General features: G+C 41.2%; 1 protein-coding gene across 6 annotated transcripts in view; it reads left to right on the plus strand.

Annotated features, from left to right (window-relative positions):
- Nucleotides 1-12,590, plus strand: part of plxna4 (plexin A4) — a 241,294-nt gene that overhangs the window by 86,079 nt on the left and 142,625 nt on the right. The window contains exon 4 of one of the 6 annotated variants that reach the window (XM_026146295.1): nucleotides 8,152-8,784. The exons of the other annotated variants lie outside the window; for them this stretch is intronic. Coding sequence (XP_026002080.1) covers nucleotides 8,152-8,271 — 120 coding nt within the window. The 3' untranslated portion in view covers nucleotides 8,272-8,784. Of the gene's footprint in view, nucleotides 1-8,151; nucleotides 8,785-12,590 lie in introns of those variants that run through there. 6 annotated transcript variants of the gene reach the window in all.

A 12,590-nucleotide genomic window follows, 5' to 3' on the forward strand; every position in this document is an offset into this window, starting at 1 on the left:
ACCAAAAATCCCCTGGTGCACGGCACGCATACACACACTCAAGCATGTGTTGATACAATAGAGATAATCTAAACACAGCAGGGAGATCGGGTATCACATTTTAGCAGGTTCCGTGTCATTTTTCATTCCATTTTGTGCGGTGCGGGCTCACAGCACACACACACCAAGCAAACAGCACATGTCTTGTAACCTTTTTTTTTTTTTTTTTTTAAATCAGATTTTCAGCTAGTATTTAAAGCCAGCCATTATTTGATCATCTAGGTTTTCATCCTTTTTATTTAACTGAGCAACACGAATAATGCTGTTTCACTGAAGTGGCTTAATGGTGATAAGCACAACTTAATTTAGAGGTTCCTGTCTTAGATTTCATAAACAGAATGTTTGTCCAAGTTACCTGTTTGCAAATATAAATAATATCCAGACTGGTGCTCATCAGAATTGCAGCAATTTCCTGCAGAGTCCCTTCTCCAAATGCTCTAAACATCCTTTCTGTTCCTCTTCCATTCATAAATCTCAGTCAATCATGTCCGGAGGCTGACTTCTTCTTTTGCCCTTAGTGATCAGTAAGTGGTCTAGACACATTCAGCTCTGTGGCACTGTATCACTCCGAGAGGTCAAGGGTTAAACACAATGCAGAGGAGAGAATAATTGCCCCGAGTATCATCCCTGGGGCTAAGACTGACACACACACAGACCCAGAACCTTTGCTTTATGCATGCATGACTTGGCTCTACCCATTGTCCAGACAATGGAGTGTGTCAGCGGAGTAATTGAGTGATTGTACAGGTCCTGTGTATACCATTAACAAGTATGACTCCATGTATATTAGCTGCTACACTTTCTGATGTCTCCATTAGGCTGGACAGGTTTGGACAGGCTCGCAGGAAACAAGCGAAAAAATGCAGGAATACCATGTATTTAAAAAAATAAATAAAACAAACAAAAACACAAAGCATTAGGAGATGAGATTGACACACAGGTTAAACATGTTTGATTTACTACATTACTATGTGAGATAAAAGCTATATAGATAACGTGTTGTTATAGACAGCAGTTAACTGTGAAACTTTGGATGACAGCAGTGGCGGTCAATGTTTAAGAGAGTCAAACGTGGCTGTCTGTCCTCCTCCTTGGGTGTGATGAGCAGGGGAATATGATGTATCTCTTCTCATGTGCTATTTGTTCATGTTGGTGTAGGATACGGTGACCCAAGCTTATAGTTTGGATGTCCCTTCTGGTGCGTGCATAACACACACCCACACACTGCTGACATCTGACCTCAATTTAGAGCGAGAGGTAGCCCGAGGGAAGGTGGTAAGTTGAATAGGGACAGACAGGCTCTCGTGGTTAGAAACTGGACATTGGCTGCTATTGATGATGCACAAAGAGCTCTGTCTCTGTCTGCTCCATCTTTCATCTTCCTCATCGTCATCACAACAGAAGCATCCGCTTTCCTTTCATCGCACTTTTTTTAAATCTACGTCCAAAAGTGATTAACTGACTGACTTTCTGCCTTCTTCTCCTCTCCCGCGTTTTTCTGTCTTCATATGTCATTCTTTTTCTCTTTCACATTCTGGTATGAATGGTAATGATGACAGTCATGGCTCCCTTTTTGGTTGAAAAACGAGGTCAAATCCAGCGTGGGTCATATCTTTTATGATGCACCATTAAAAGTGGTTCCATCAGGTAGCGTTGATCCCGATTAATTATTAGCAATTGAAGAGAGTTTTTCTTTTTTTTTTTAACCCACTAAGAGTGTTTGCAAAGAAGTAAAACTTTGCCAATAACAGAATGATGCATCGAGACACAAAGAAACTCTGTCTGCCACCTACCAAATACAACAGACACAAGAAGCGAGACAGATCCAGGAGCAGATGCACAGGTATTTAATTAGGACTGGCTACAGCTGTTATTGTTTATTACCTAGACATTGTGACGACAAATGCCTGAAAAACACACATGCGTGCTCGCACACAAACATGCACGCATGGGTCAACCATTTGTTTGAGGTGGCTTCCCAAGGGAACATCAGAAGTGTGTACATGTTTGAACAGTGCGTGTGTGTGTGTGTGTGTGTGTGTGTGTGTGTGTGTGTTTGGATCCCCAAATACACCACCATACTCCTCTTTGCAAGGTTAGAGAAGAGGCCATGTCCACCGCCTGCTCTATGGTAATGGCATCCTCTCTTTCCCAGCAGAGGATATGTGAGTGGGAGACTATGCTTGTTTTAAACATACATCTATCAAACTCAGAGCCCATTCACTCAATATACATGAACACACACACACACACACACACACAAATGATCTCTACTGCACCCACCAGATGGCCTGTTGTTTTTTTTTTTTATCCCTCCTCTTTCCCCCTAGAATTTCTCCATCTCCGTATTTTTTCTTCCCTCCTGTGTTCACTTTTGCTTTTCTGTCGCATTTGTGTTGGCCCATTTGCATTATTTCCACTCTTTAGTCCTCTCTCTTCTGCCATTCTCTTATTTTTCTGTAATCCCTGTTTTCTTTCTTTCCCCTCCCTTCATGTCCTTGTCTTCAGGTGACAGCGTGCCTGCTTACTGTTAATGCCGTCATGTTCCCCGTCTTCTCTCTGTCAGCACCAGCTCTCCACAACACACACACATACATACACACACACACACACCCTTGCTCAGGCATGCACATGCTTGCACCGCTGGGATGCTGTTCGACTTTCTGCAAATTCAGACAGCCTTAAACGTACAAAAGGGAGCCGTTTCACGCTTTAAACTATTTAGCATCAGCATCATGTTGTACGGTAGGATGAAAAGCTCATGGGAAATGCTCGTCCTTCAAAAATGTATCCTTGTCTAATGTAGGTTTTAAAGATGGCTCTTAGAAATAGTTTTTCTTTGCACAAAGAGGAGGGTATGGTTTACTTAAATACTTGAAATAAAATGTATCAGAAGTTCCTTTTAAGCTTTTAACTGTTATTACATGCTAATATTCACGTCTTCGTTGTTTTCAGTTATGCCATGCTTATGTATATGTGGTAATTTTGTCGCAAACCAAACATAATGGCACTAAATCATGCAATCTTGCTTCCCTTGCTCCAATCCGTTGAGGTCAAGTCACAGATTATATGCACAGTAATGTTCTTTTATGTATGCTCTGTAGACAATAATGTTTTTCTGGCATCATGTATCTGTTGTCTGAGTTTTTGCTTCCTGTTAACCTGAGGGTCGTGATCACTTTGTGGCCACATGTATGTGGGAGAAATATTCTTACAGCTGAATTGCAAGTGGGATAAGAAACCTTTTTCCCCCCTTTATATTCTCTCTTACATGTCAACACACATGCATATGAACAGACCTCCCCTCCCCAACCCTTTGGACTTTTTATTAGAAACTAGGCTAGTATGATGAATGTTCAGAGGATGATCAATTGCTCTTCTTCTTTCCACTAAGGCCCAAGGGAACCCTCTGCTCTCTGTCTCACACAGGTTGCGTAGCCATTTAACAGCCTCCTACACACTGAATAGTTACTGTGATGAATGATTAACATGCAGCTTTGCTAAATTATGGCCAATATATCATTAATACCGTAACTAGAGAAGACCTAACAGATACCGAGAGTGAGTAAGTGAGCCGGCTCATTCCCTGAAGTAGTTCCTTTTTGCTATCCTCCCTGTGTCCAGTGTTTTCCCAACTGCCCTGCTAATATGCCTGTTATGTTTATCCTACATGCAGGTCTATTAACCCACCTCATCCCAACGCCTTGTTAGGTCATGTGTGTTTAATTCCTTTCCTCCCTGTATTCATAACCAGAGAGGTGTATCTTCTAGCCGACTGCTCAGTAGTGTTCCAGTGTAATAATCAACCTTTGTTGCTGCTTGTGCATGATCCAAAACCTCTGTATCCCCCAATTAAGCATATCTGAGTGCTTCCTGGCATCTGTGTTACGTTGCAGCTGCGGTTGCTGAGGTAGTTCCTCGGCCTTGGCAAGACAACACACAATGCTCACCTTGAGCCAGTTCCATGGGTCATCACCAGTCTTTTCAGCAGTTCTCAGCATCCCCTTGCATTTCCTCTACTTCCACCTACTTCCTGTCTTTCTCTCACCTCTTCGCCAGTGTGGAGTGCTGTGAAGACAGCCGTGAAACACAACCTCATTTCCACAGCTATTTCCCAGGGAAACCAAAATGAAAAGATACTACCAACCTTTTCTCTCCGCTGCCACACCACTCACCGTAAATGCTGACAAGAGACTCCAGTACCATCTCTGACCTTTTACAGGGCTCTCAGAACACACTCGCACACATCATTCCTATTACTGGCAGTGCCTTTGAATCAGCACAATCTGCAGTGGTGTGGAGGAATTTAATGACATACAATGTCGCTTCGATTTTAGCGCTCCCCAGCCAGGCTGCCAGGTGCACCATTTGTCCTTTTATTCAAAGAAGAAAGGGAGGTTTGAGTGTCCCTAAACTGGTCTGACTGCGATAGGCTGAAGAAATGAAGGGCAGTGTGAGCGGCTGTGTTCCATTTCACCAATTTGAACGATTTTTAACTGTTGAATTTAACTACTAAATTCCTTAAGATTCACCATAAAGCCACTTATACTGTACCTACCATCGCCTCACTGTCCCCTTATTGTCATATTTATAACATGCCTATATTTCATCAACACCAGGTTGTCCTTTATTCACATCCCATGACCCTACAGTATGTCTTTCAGGGGACTGCGATTCAGAGGCCTTAAATATCATTTATGGAAATACAGCTCAACCTCCTCTCAGGCCCTCACACAACCCCTCCTTCTGCCCCTTGTTTAGTGATCAATAAATAATGGAGCGAGGAGGTGAGAGTGTGCAGCTAACAGATTGTGAGACAGGGCAAAAAAACGCAAGGAGCAGGGGAAGGAGAGCGCTTGCTGCATTGCAAAGAAGAGCTGTGGGAGCTGTCAACAGCAGAGGAGACAGAAAGAAAGGGAGATGAGGGACTATGAAAGAGAACAACAATGGCGGAGAAATATAGTCTGAAGAGAGAGAGTGTGAAAAATGAAAGGTTTAGACAATATTTAAAAGGAAAGAACAAAACAGGACTGCATAAATAGACAATTTATGTATTTCATATATGGTGATAGGTTAAAAATGTAATAGTAGGTTAGATCTTTTGTTGTCACACAGGGAGAAAAACTGTTGATGTTTTGACCGCAAATTTCCCACATGCCTCTGCTCTCCTAAGGAACAGGACTGTTGCTGTTACTGTCAATTATATCCTATCGACAGGTAATTACAGCCATATTAAGAGCAGTCTTAGTTGTGTGAAATAATGCTGGGAATTCTGCAGGTAATTAGCTTGAGCCACAGTCAAGTGTGTGAAGGCAGTGTGCAGACAAAGACAAGAAGTGCTTAAGCCCCCTCTGTTGCTCCCTGAAGTATTTGAAGTACAGGAGCATGTGTGCACACATGGACGCTTTCAGAGACGCATGCACAAACACACCCACCGCAATCCTCCCGTCCTCAAAGTGTTTACTTGCAGCATTATTGCAGAAGAACCAGTCTCGGTACCCAGATATGTCAGCTGCGGCTCTTCTAAACGACGCCCATCTGTTGAACCTTAATCAAAATTTCCATATTTTTCTCATGCACTGTTGTGTTTCTTCGCTTCTTTTCTCCCTTACTCCACTGTCCGCCTCCTAACTTGTTTGCAGTATTTAAATGCTAATTTGTAAAATAGAGAGTGTTCTCAGGGTGGCCGCATATGTTTTGGTAAGGTGAATTTGAAATATGATGATGATAGAAGTGGCTCGCAGCAGAAAAACCCTGCTCTCACTGCGAACAGGGTCTTGACCCACCGTGGTATGGTAATGATAGAGAGAGGTGGAGTGATGTGCCTTGGTGCGTCCAGTTTCTTTTCACTTATGACTTGCAGTGGCTTTGGTTCCTTACGGGATTCAATATAGATTTTCTTTTCTCTTAAAGCAGATCTAATCCGAAGTAAGTGGCCGGTCTGTCTCATCAGTTGACATCTAGTCACACCCATTGGTGCCTGACAGGACAGGCAATTTATGTATTGTTTTAGCCGAATTAGTCTGCCCCTTTTATTTGGTCAGCCTCCTGGACGATCAATAAGATTCCTGTTTTTGTGAACACCGCTTCTTTACCTCAATTAATAGCCAGTGCAGTCGGGCAAAACTGAATGGCTCATGGCTGGTTAATGGATATTGTTTCTAGCTTTTCGATGTTTTAGAGAAATGTGAGTTTGCATTTAGATTATTGGGTTAATCTGTTATTATCACACAAAAAAATTAATTTCAGAGTATAGTATTAGCAACACTGGTATTAGGTGGCATACTCGTCTAAGCAGTGAAGCTGTAGAATCTAAAAGACAAGACAGTTTTCTTAAGCCTAGTAGGATTTAAATGTAAGGCAGCAGCCCCACAAATTGCATTCAGCACACAAACTGAGCTATAAACATGGAAAAGGTACTGCTTCTTGTCAGCCAGAGACAAAGGCTGTTTGGACAGGGGTGACCGTTATTTACATTGCACCTCTGTTCAGCTTTCCTATTCTTTAAACGCCATGCCAAAGGCACTTGGAGTTGCAGCTGCTGTGTGCAGATGACAGTCTTCCAGCTCTTTCAGAAGCTGTACGTGAACGCTGTCAGTGAGTCGCTCTTATGTTCTGTTTTTCCATCTCAATATCTAAAACTCTCAGAAGTTGTTTCCCCAGTGACTCATTTTTTTTAACCTGCAGAGGAAACTATTGCCATTTTTCAGCTCTATTCCATGCTAAAGCTTATGCATTAAGACTGTTTACTGTAGGTCGATGTGAGAAACATACTGCATCACACTGTGTTTAGGCTGCACAGTTATGGCTTTTTATCTCTAATCCCAGCCATGCTGTCTTCTTAAAATGTCTATCTGAGGGCTCCATGGGGCAGACTGCACGGTGGCTCCTGATGCTAAACCGGCACTTAACAAGAGGCTGGGAACCTCGGGGCATTTAATGGCATGCGAGTTTTTAGAGCTACACTCATCCTCTGTGTATTGATAGGAAACACAGCATCAACAGAGTGGTTTAGCTAACATGGCACTTAAATTAGTTTTCTCAAAGGCTCCAAAGTGAGGTGAACAGGAAGAAATTGTTTTCATTTATCACTATCTAAAAGAGGGTTTGAGTTAAAGTCCTCAAGTCTTATCATAGGCAAAAATATACATCCCCTTAAGGTCCTCTTACCTTTACAGAACAAAACGGGGTGCCTCTATAATGTTCAGCATAATGCCGCATCCACCAATTACTTACTGCTTCAGGCCCTATTATGGTTGACAGTGATTAATAAAACTACTGTGGCTACATAAATGAAAATGAGAGGTGAATGTAAAGGGGTGACCAAAGAGACCAACACAGTGAAGAAAATCTGGAGCTTTTAGATAAAAATTCCCACTCTGCCTTCAACTAATTATCCTCCTAGTCTTGTCACTCCCCAAACCAAGCCATTCTACCACAGATAAGCCTCAGGAGACAAAGCTCCTGCAAAACAAGTATGAATATTTATATTGGTGTGTGTGTGTGTGTGTGTGTGTGTGTGTGTAGGTGGCTTAATTACGAGTGAGATGCACACCGGTGTGCCTGTACATACGGTGTATGTGTACAACATACTATTGTGTTGTTTGTCCAGTGGCTAGTCAGGAGGGAGTGAAGGAGAATGGAAAGAAAGGCTTTGCCAGCAGGCAGCGTTATTCCCTGCGGGGAGTGTTGATTAATGAATCACATCTTTCTAACCTAAGGCTGCTACTGTGCTGCTGCATTTTCACAGCACCGCAGAGCGCCAGTCAGCCTTGTGCCAGCCCGCTTCACTGGCACAACATGGGCACAGGATGTGGGTGCTGTCACCGCTAACAGGGATTGAGAGTTAACACAAAGAGAAGAAAATTAGATTCCGGGTATATTTCATTTCATACAGACAACCCCCTGTGGCATGTTGTTGAATTAGTTTGACATGTATGGTTATTATGTTGTGTAAATTGAGCATTTCATTCTCTGAGTTCTTATTTTATCCCAGCCTTAAAAATACGCTTATATTAACACGTTTTTTTCCCCACTTTTCTCTCTTTCTTTTATATTTCCCTGATGCCTCGACCCCGTTCGCCTTTTGAAATGGCCCTCTACCAATTTCAGGTATGTAAACGCATTGAAGACACACATTGTATAGACAGTCATTTATACAGTGGTGTAATTTCTGAGCAGTTACCATGTTTTATGCAAGGCAAATGTGTCAGACCTGTCTTGAAGAGTTAAGTCATTAATTTATGAATAATTAATGAAAGGATGTGAGTCCACTAGTAAATGGTCACTTTTAAACAAATACCCTTATAAAAATCAGATTTATAGCTTTATCCTTATCGTGTTCATGTGGAAATTATTTAATTTAGTAACTGATTTTTTAGCCTTAGTTTTTTTTACTTGTATTGTACACTCTTGCAGTTATATGGACTCAAACTGTCATACACATCCGGTCTATATCCAGACAGTTTCCAGTCCCAATGTAGGGATTAATTGACAATGTTCTTGTTGCATCAGCATTACCTTTTGCCTCTTACTACTGAATAAGCACTGAAGAAAAAATAAAAACGTAGCCATGTGATTTTCCAAGGGTTTTGTGGGGGTTTTGTCTGTGACCTGCGTGGCCATCCTGTTTGAGCCATTGCGCTTTGGCCAGAGGCTCTCTTAATCAATTTGCAGCTGGCACAGCAGACACCATGCCGCTAGTTTAGCATCTGGTGTGTGTTAGGAGCTTCTGTCCTCCCTCTGATATGTTTATGTTTTTCTTGTCTCTCCCTTCTTCTGTTTTTCAGAAAGTTCTGCTCTTTGACATTTACTTTGTTTTTATTAACCCAGTAAAAGCTGTGTGTACTCACAGACCTGGACACAGGTGAATGTTGCTAAATCATCAGTAAAAACCTGTGTGTTTGGTCAGCGGTGATGCTAGTATTGATCCTTTGGGACTTGTCTTCAATGATGGCACTCTGTCATCCCGTGTTTCCCTTATCCACACACACATACAGAGACCTTGATAATAATATGGCTGGAGGCAGATATTGCACTGCACTGTCAGCGGTGTTTACAGTACAGCCACACATTAGGTCCACAGAGGATGCTGTAATGACTGTAGAGCTTTGAGTGGTAGCAGCACTGTGCATTTGTGTGTGCATGTGCACATGGAACTGTTTAATCTTTTATGTTTAGAGAGACGTTGCTTTCATAAAATCTACATGCGTAGTTTGTTTGGTTGTGTCAGACACCAGATTACTGGCTGTGTGTCGGTGTAAGTTTGTCAGTGTTTGCTTGGACAGAATGGTATATACTGCTTCAAGAGCTGTGAAGAGAACAAAACATCCATGCACATCAGTGCTAAACTCCACCTCCTTCTATTATCTCATACTCACATGTGTGCTGTCTAAAGCTGTCCAGTGAAATTACAAAATCTACTACTTGTCAGTCTCATAACCTTTCTCATAATGAGAAACTCCACTTTTTAGCGCTAATGTTTGTTTTGTTACTTCTCCAACACATTTGTTGGCTTTTGGTGATTCTTCCCAGATGGTGACCAAATAATGTGTCAAATAATGATGAAGTGTGCTCCATCTAAACAACAAGCAAGCACATAAAATACAGAAACGTAGCACTTGTATGTCCAAGATGGATGAAATATGCACAAACAGTCGTGAGATTCTTTCATTAATACGACAATATTGATCACCCTTACTTCCTGCCCCACAATAGATGTTGCCAATGGTAACCCATCTTTACAGTGGGAATGATTAATAGCCTTTCCCACTATTTGTTCACATCTCCTGTTTTTGTCTCCATTTCTCCTGCTTCCCAAATCTGCCAAGTTTCACAGCGGGGAGCATGTCTGTGTCAGTGAAACCTTCATGTGACTTGCGAAATAATCTAAACTTCTCTAAACTTGTCCATCTGTTTAAACAACTTTCTCCCGGAGATGTTTGTATTTGGCAGCATTCGTTCATTTTACAAAAGTCTAGCTGGATGTTTTTATTTCTCTTCTTTCAAAAGATTTCTTCTGTGGAGCCAGAGGTCATTCACAAAGTAATGCAACCAGACATAGTTGTACATCCATCAGTTCTTTTCCCACCGTTCTTTTAAAACTCAGGTCGGTTTCTGAAGCCACAGAGTACAGGAACGTTCACTACAGACACACATCCCTTACATTTTTCTGATATTATCCGTAGCACTTTCTGACGAAGTACAGCCTTTCATCCTTCGTCTTGCTAACACCAGGCAGAAATCTCTTCTTTTTCTTGTCCAAGGTCATTGTGTGATTCTCAATAATAACTTTTCTCCTGTTTCATTAGCCATACATCTGATTTTAAAATTATATTTTTTATTATTAATGATTACAGTCTGCTTAACGTACAACTGCAATGTACTTGCTTAGCAAAAATTTCTAAGACATATTCCCTAAATTCCTAAACATTTCCTAAATTGCTAAAATCCTTTTAGAAATTGAATAGATTAATCTCTTTTCACATATGGCCCCATTTTTTTCTTTTTTAAAGACTGAATTATTGCAATTATTATACTAGCTTTGTTTTGTTTCATTTTTTCCCAGACTTTGCTTTGATATTTAGTTGACCTCAAGCACACTGGTCCAGTTGAATATTCTTTGTTCAATTCAAATATCTTGTCCTGAAGAGAATTCAAAGATCCAAAGATTCAACACATGATACACAATAAAAACAAATCTACACAATAAGGAAATATCAGGAGGTTGCATTGTCTCAATCTTTTAAGGCATAGTGTGTGTATCACCAATATTATTCCACACAATGTTGGACATAGTGCAAAAGGTAATTCTTCAGTCTGTCATTCTGGTGTGATTTTAACTTCGGCAGCACAGCTTTTGAGGATGCTTCCAAGCCAAAATGCATCGCCACAGCAATTATTATGCCAGCGTATGCTGTCATTGCTGTTATCATAAAGACTTTAAGTGGAAGCCCATTGACCTTTTAACCAGAGCTTTTCCTTCCTCGTCACAAAGGAAGCTGTTAAGCTCTTAACAGGACTTCTTACCTAGATTTTCAATTGCTGTCTCTGGATGGAAAACCCTGCCACAAGATGAAAAGCACTTAATCCATCAGGTGATGTCAGAGGGCTGAGATGGTGTCAAGAGAGAGAAAGTGTGTAAGCAGGACAACCTGTGATTTAATTTTTTTTTTTTGGTTGTAGTTCCTTTCACACAGTTTACAGAGGTTTGTTTTTTTTTGTGTTTTTTTTTAAATCCACCATCCTTACAATTTGACTTCCCTTTAAGTCTGACTAACACTCTCAACTCTGCACGCCCCTCCCTAAAAAGCTATCCGAGACCCACCTGGCTGCACCTGCCTCCACCCGCTCCACCTGAACGCCCTGTCATCCTCCCATGCAATTTAATTGCTCATGTGATAGTGTAATCCATGCTAATTTAGGCAGATGAGATGTGTAGCAGTGGAAATGCCACATGTCTCAGCATGGTGTCATGGGCTGGTGTGATCACTCCTTGCTTGGAGGAGATTCAGTGGAACAGCAGTCTGGACAGCTGCAGGAGTAGAGTGAAAAGGAAGACGGGTGATTAGAGGTAGAGATGAAAATGGGAACAGAAACATCCGTGAAATTTGGAGTTATAATTGTTGCTCTAAGTTATTCTCAAGCAAACTGGATACAAGTAGCTACAGCTGTGCCAGTTTTTCTCCCTTAAACTTAATTTAAATCTAAGCAAATGTAAATGTATATAAATTTAAAAATATTTACCATGTTGTAAGATAACAATAATTTCAATTAATGCAGATGTAGTGCAATATATAGTCGCACTGTGCTGCGTGTATTGCACAGTACACAGCTTTTCCATGTTGTCTGTACTTGCTGGATATTTCTCATGACACAGCAGCAGCCCATCTGGACTGATTGTAATTCATTGAGGGTGTTTGCTGACTCACTGTTTGTCTCTCCGCCTTCTGTCATATTATCCTGAGTGACAACATTTGACGTGGCAAGGTCGTCCGCTTAGATGCACACACTCACTTCTTGAGGTAACTTTGTCTGCAAGTCAGAAGTCCTGATTTTGATTCTGATTGATTAACGGCAACTATAACATCAGTCACTTCTCAGTGCAAATAATAAATCAAGTTATTCGATTACTGATCACCTATGGCAACCGTGGTGACCTTTTTATCTGAAGAGAATGTACTGAAGTGAAGACAAATAAGTGACAGATAGCACTAGAGTGCTTTCCCTCCGTCGTGCATGTAGCAGTCTTAAATACAAAGCCATTATTATTAGTGTTATCATTCTCAGTGGAATCATAGTGAGCTGCTGGTCTCACAGCTACGTCTGGAACACATTAAAATGCTAATCATATCATGCACTCAGCAGTCACTTTTCTTCTCATTTTTCATATTTTCTCTCAGTCTCTATACTCCTGTGTCAGACGTTCTATCCCTCTTCTCACATTCTCCCCACTCACTGGTATAAGTGTACAATCCTAGCTGATTGTAGGGGAAACAGAGGAGTACATAAATAATGTATCATTTTCTCTCTGCAGATGAAACAGTGATTTT

Source organism: Astatotilapia calliptera, chromosome 17 (assembly GCF_900246225.1).
Source record: "Astatotilapia calliptera chromosome 17, fAstCal1.2, whole genome shotgun sequence".
Taxonomy (NCBI): domain Eukaryota; kingdom Metazoa; phylum Chordata; class Actinopteri; order Cichliformes; family Cichlidae; genus Astatotilapia; species Astatotilapia calliptera.